The sequence below is a fragment of the Mizuhopecten yessoensis genome, unplaced genomic scaffold (genome assembly GCF_002113885.1).
Source record: "Mizuhopecten yessoensis strain PY_sf001 unplaced genomic scaffold, ASM211388v2 scaffold9187, whole genome shotgun sequence".
Lineage (NCBI taxonomy): Eukaryota > Metazoa > Mollusca > Bivalvia > Pectinida > Pectinidae > Mizuhopecten > Mizuhopecten yessoensis.
The window spans coordinates 31,649-38,258 of record NW_018407922.1 but is presented as its reverse complement, the minus strand read 5'-3'; the positions used below and the strand labels follow the sequence as shown (position 1 = coordinate 38,258).

At 36.1% G+C, this 6,610-nt stretch overlaps 1 protein-coding gene across 1 annotated transcript in view; it reads right to left on the bottom strand.

The window, feature by feature from the left end:
* Positions 1–2,594: 2,594 nt before the first annotated feature.
* The window catches only part of LOC110457526 (serine/threonine-protein phosphatase 5-like), a 19,127-nt gene continuing 15,111 nt past the window's right edge, over positions 2,595–6,610 (bottom strand). The window contains exons 12-14 of the mRNA XM_021508849.1: positions 5,729–5,948; positions 5,304–5,385; positions 2,595–5,143 (exon numbers count right to left, since the gene is read on the bottom strand). Of these exons, the coding sequence (XP_021364524.1) occupies positions 5,084–5,143; positions 5,304–5,385; positions 5,729–5,948 (362 nt within the window). The 3' untranslated portion in view covers positions 2,595–5,083. The remainder of the gene's footprint in view (positions 5,144–5,303; positions 5,386–5,728; positions 5,949–6,610) is intronic.

Here is a 6,610-nt window from a genome sequence, read left to right as displayed (position 1 = left end):
CCTATTGTCAATAGTGGTGGTGAAACAAGATGTTACGGCCCTATTGTCAATGGTGGTGGTGAAACAAGATGTTACGGTCCTATTGTCAATAGTGGTGTTGAAACAAGATGTTACGGCCCTATTGTCAATGGTGGTGGTGAAACAAGATGTTACGGCCCTATTGTCAATGGTGGTGGTGAAACAATATATATCTATAAACTGTACTAATGATTGGGACACTGTCCTGTACGGATATTAAATAGCCGTGGTGAAACAATATTTTTATGTACCTCATGTTTAGTTTCCTGTCCTTTATGTTATTCACATGATCTATAAACGTAACTTGTATACCTTTTTAGTTGTAAAGGTTATGAAGAAGTTTTTTGAAGAAGTTGATGACGACGGACGTCATGGTATGGCACACGCTCACCTCCATGGCCCTTCGGACCAGGTGAGCTAACAATAGATAGGAAAATAATGCTTAAATAAAAGATGTTCAAGATCATGTCAAGTTGTTAACCTATTACCTAGAATATCGCTCAGCACCACATGACAAATCAACACCAAGTGCTCTCATCCTAGTGATTCACTTACATCATATATTCCTGTATCTGGTCACTTTTGTAAACTTTAACACTTATAACTGTCTAAAAGCTTCCATGAAATGTATATGCCTAAAATATGTTGCACACCATCTTATGATGATACTTGTGTCTCCAGTGTGTGGTACATCATCTTATGATATATGCTTCAAGTATGTGGTACATGATCCCATGGCATATGTCTCAAGTATGTGGTACACCATCTCATGATATATGTCTCAAGTATGTGGTATATCATCTCATAATATGTCTCAAGTATGTGGTATATCATCTCATGATATATGTCTCAAGTATGTGGTATATCATCTCATGATATGTCTCAAGTATGTGGTACACCATCTCATGATATATGTCTCAAGTATGTGGTATATCATCTCATGATATGTCTCAAGTATGTGGTATATCATCTCATGATATATGTCTCAAGTATGTGGTATATCATCTCATGATATGTCTCAAGTATGTGGTACATCATCTCATGATATATGTCTCAAGTATGTGGTATATAATCTCATGATATATGTCTCAAGTATGTGGTATATAATCTCATGATATGTCTCAAGTATGTGGTATATCATCTCATGATATGTCTCAAGTATGTGGTACATCATCTTATGGTATATGTCTCAAGTATGTGGTACATCATCTCATGCTAAATGTTTCAAGTTTGTGGTACATCATCTCATGATAAATGTCTCAAGTATGTGGTACATCATCTCATGATATATGTCTCAAGTATGTGGTACATTATCTCATGGCATATGTCTCAAGTATGTTGTACATCATCTCATAATATATGTCTCAAGTATTTGGTACATCATCTCATGATATGTCTAAAGTATGTGGTACATCGTCTCGTGATATAAGTCTCAAGTATGTGGTACATCATCTTATGATATGTCTCAAGTATTTGGTACATCGTCTCATATGTCTCAAGTATGTGGTACATCGTCTCATGAAATATGTCTCAAGTATGTAACAAACTATCTTGTGGTGATATATGTCTCAAGTATGTAGCAAACCATCTTGTGGTGATATGTCTCAAGTATGTAGCACAACATATCTTATGATACATATTTTAAAATATGGGGCACTATGGATTAATCTTGTAATAATGATGTATGTCTCAAGTATTGGGCACTGTTTCTTGAGGCAAAACATGATCTTGTGCCATTAATGTCAAAAATGTCTATTAAATAACTCGCAACTGTGAGTAAATGATACTAAAAAATACCCAGCATATTTTATATTATATTTAATACATATAAATATTAATTTCACAAAATTCTTTCATACTCTGTTTGAGACCTGGTTCAATGGTTAGTAATGAGTATCTGGCATCCAAAATAACTGCTGCACTCTAGTTAGATGTCACCAATAACACTAAACTCCTTATAGCCAGGTCTATACGCAGCTTGGCTATCTATATCAAATTATTTCACCAAACCGGCTTGTCATCTCTGATTTTAAAAGAACAATACAAAGAAAAAAAGGTGATTCAATTTGTGACCCAAGTGACAGAAACACAGCAAACAATCTTTGAGACAAACCTGTAATCATCATATGTATGGACATTGGTATCAACAGGATCATGTTTCCCGTTTCCCCCACCCTATCTGTAGTCCAGCATTCCTCGTCATTAGCAGACTTAAGTAACATCTGTTTCACTAGAGGATGAGTTGATTATAGAGGACATGTTTATCAAAGATGAAATACAGACTGGCATGTACCTGATTGTACCAGTTCAACATGTTACCACAGATTACTAAACTAGTTGAATAAAGACAGAACAAATATAGGTAACAGACTGTCATCTACCATCACTTACATCCTTAGATCACTCCCATATACTGCACCACTGATTGGTACTATAAATGATCAGTCCAACTGCAGGCAAAACACAGAAGATTTCCACTGTAGTTGTTTGTACATAGAGTAACTTCCCTTTAATTTATATCCGTGGGCCTAGTAAGAACTGGCCATCCTGGTCTGGCACCATTGACATTTTTTACATTGATTTTTTTTCCACAATGATTATTTGTTTGTTTAGTTCACCGTTATTAATTTTTCGTGAAAAAAGGATGTCAGCAACATCTACTTTTCTTTACATATACATTTGTACAAAATTTTACAGGTGAAATACAAGAAAAACAGATAAAGAATCATGACTTATCAATTCCAAAAATGTCTAGAGAATGTGTCACTGGACTTCGGTTTCTTTTCAGAAATTTGTTCATAAAGGTCTAGTCATGCCAGAAATAAAAAAACAATTCCAGTGCATAGTTAGTTACTTAAAGTGGTACGAGGAACCTTGAATTAAGTATATTCAGAGTAAAAAAAATATTAAAGGTATAAATCAACAAGATGGAAGTACCTGGGTAAATGTGTCTTAACCAACACTAAAAATAAAAATATTCATTCTTTTACACACAGATCAACTTTACTTTCATACATAGTGATTAAAATCATCATAATTTCCTAATATTTGACAATTACACTGACATTTAAAATAATGCTCTCCTACACATTAAAGCCATCAACCTGCTGTGTATATTACACCTGCTAATCCTGATTTACTAACGAATCCTTGAAACAGCAATAAAAGTGAAGGAGATTTACTGTCTGAAGGGTGAAACTAATATGCATGCTTTTATGATATTTGATTTTTCATTTATCACAGAATGTAGCAAAAACATACTGTAATCCGTGTAAAAAGACAATACAAAAATATTTTTGAATGGTTAAAAGGAGATTTAAGAATGAAAAGGGGAGAAAGCTCATGACGTTTATATCATTTTACATTTGGAACCTGTTTGAATTTTATTTCAGTATATTGATAACTTTTAAATGAACTATATTCAGCTGAACATTTAACCTTTTCACAAATATCTGAGTTTTACTACTGTTATATTCTGTGTTTACAAGGAATTGCATGTATATCCAAACATGTTTATCACTGTGTTCCATGTGACTTGACTACTAAGTACTTTTTTTGTGACAGGATAAAAACCCAGTGACAATATACTAATTAGTGGGAATCTTAATTACATATCAATACAAGGAATCCATGTTCAACTGCTTTATGAACTAATGAACTTGAGGTAACTTGTCCAAGTTGATTCATTACATGCGTCCTTGCTTCAAATGTTATTTTGCAGTGAATATCAATATTTCCATTAACTGTACAATGCCAGTGACTGGCAGTAAATGTGTAACTCTCTAGTAAATATCAATGATACTGTCTCATGAACGATTAGTGATTGGTAGCGCACACATATTTCTGTAGTAAATATTAATGGTACTGGTTCATGTACAAGGCTAGTTACTGGTAGAACACATGTATTAAGAGTCAAGAATAACTTACATGTCATTCAAAGTTTCTACATAATATCATACCATGCATACATGATTGAGCTAATGGTAGCACTTTCACCGAGCGCTAATCGTAATGAGTAATATTGCGGTACGTAACAACAGTTCTGACAACTCACTATGGTCCAACAATTGGGCTGTTCCTAGACGTGGAAGTAACAGAGGAGGCAGGCAGCTTAACACTCTATGCATCTAAATACAGCAAGCCTTGATTGATTCAGAAAGGCAGGTCAAGTCTTCCCATTTCCATTTTTACTCTTAAATCTACCAGTATTCTTCAAAAAGTCACAGTTACTGTTTACTGTCATTGCTTAAACTACAAAATCCGTACATGTATATTGATGGGTAAAGATTACAAGTATTCCTACAGGCAACAACACACAATATACCAATGTACAGACACTGACACACCTTGCCAAAAGTCGGTGCAAATGCTTTACCAGAGCATCAAGACTTACACACTTGGGGATAAGTCACCAATGTTTACCTAGAGAATCAAGACACTGACACACATCGGGACGTCCCTCCTTTCCATCTTCTGTTGCTGCCTAATCCTTCAGGATCAGTGTGTCCCTCTCTATCTGTTACTGTCCTAACACTCTAGGGTTAGTGCCCCCATCTGTTACTGTCCTAACACTCTATGGTTAGTGCCCCTATCTGTTTCTGTCCTAACACTCTAGGGTTTGTGCCCCAATCTGTTACTGTCCTAACACTCTAGGGTTAGTGCCCCTATCTGTTTCTGTCCTAACACTCTAGGGTTAGTGCCCCTATCTGTTTCTGTCCTAACACTCTAGGGTTAGTGCCCACATCTGTTACTGTCCTAACATTCAAGGGTAAATGCCCCCATTCCCCCATCCTCTTCTGTTACTGCCCCAACCCTCCAGGGTAAGTGCCCCCCCCCCCCCTGTTTACTGTCCTAACCTTCCATGGGTAAGTGCCCCCCTTCCCCCACCAAATTCTGTTACTGCCCTTACATTCAAGGGTAAGTGCCCAACCTCCTCTGTTACTGCCCAAATCTTCCAGGAACTTGACAGTCCTTGATCTGTAGTAACCATGACTCACTCTCTCCCACACAGTTGTCATCCTCAGATTTACACACTTCATTAATAAGTCACTAAGTGATTGGTCCATCATCCAAACATATTGAACAAGGAGCTTGCATAGGCCATAGGCTTGACGTTGGGATGTGGCTGTAAAAATAGAAGGTTTTGAATTAAATTACAATGATAATTCTTCAGAAAAAAATAAAAATATTTTGCAAAAATTGACATGAAAACTTCTCATTATACAATTAGAACATTTTTGATTTCATAATCTTTGACTTTTGATTTGAATGTTTCTGAAACTTACCACTGCACTGAAGGACGTAAATTTGGGCGTCAAATCATCCCCTCTGATGTTGATGAATGCACCTTTGTTGCCCATAGTATCACTGGAAATGTGAGACAGAGAACTGTTAGTTTATCTTACAACACATTAAACACAAAGACTGCTGGTGTATCTACTGATGAAATGTTAAAGGCAGCTTACCATACCAATGGGTCTATATTTAAGGGATCATACCACAGGCACAGTCCATATAAACCTCCTCTAAGAAGTGTTTACTGAAGTTTGAGGAAAATGTCATCCATAGAAAAATAATTGAAATAAATAATCGACTGGAACTGAATATTTTACAACTGATATATATTTTTAACATAAACAAACTATAGTCATACAAAAGACCTCCAAACCAACCAATACAGTTCATTTAGGGGTCACCTCCAAACACCTACCAGTAGTTCGGGGCGGAGAACACGGTTATACACTTGCCGTCGTGAGCCACCTCATATCCCTCCTGTTTCACCTCGTGACTCCTCACAATGTAATCAAGTTTATTGCGTTGTAAGAAGGCTTTGGTGATATCAGGTCCAAACATGGTGCCCACCCCTCGTTTGCTTTCACTGCGGCCACAGACAGTCTGCGGGTCTGACCACAGAAGTTCACACATGGCACCTACAACATCCACACACACCCCTCATGCAATATCATATTTTATTGGTTTATATACAGAAAAATATGTGATTATTACATGTTGTTTTCAATAAGAGTTATGTTCAATACTTCAATATTCATTACATTCCTTCCATTAGATGGTATTCAATAAGGTAGAGAGTCCCACCACTTTTCTACTCTATACAATGAAACTTTAACTTGTGTTCCTGATAAATCTATGTAATTTCCCCTACATTCATACAAACAAATGGTATTGCTTGCATGCCGTTTTAGGGAGTTAGAACAAGTTGAAATTACTCTCTGTGATGTTTTAATTCATAGCATTAACATCAATTAAACAAGAGGCCCATGGGCCTTAACGGTCACCTGATATATTTATACAGAGAGTTGATTTTGTTTTTAACATGAACAGAAATATTATTCAAAGTGACAAAAAACAATAAAACCACCTTACTCAATATCTAGCATACAGATTTCAGACTAAAAAGGATTTGAAACTAGCACCTCTGATTCTTAACAAGGAAAATGAAGAAATTTTAGCACACTGACTCCTTTGAGCCCCACCCTACAGCCCTTGGGGGTAGGGCTGGCTCAAAATTTTCAAAGTATCAAACTGTCAATTCAAGGTTATAATTCCAATCAAGTTATTAACATGTAATATT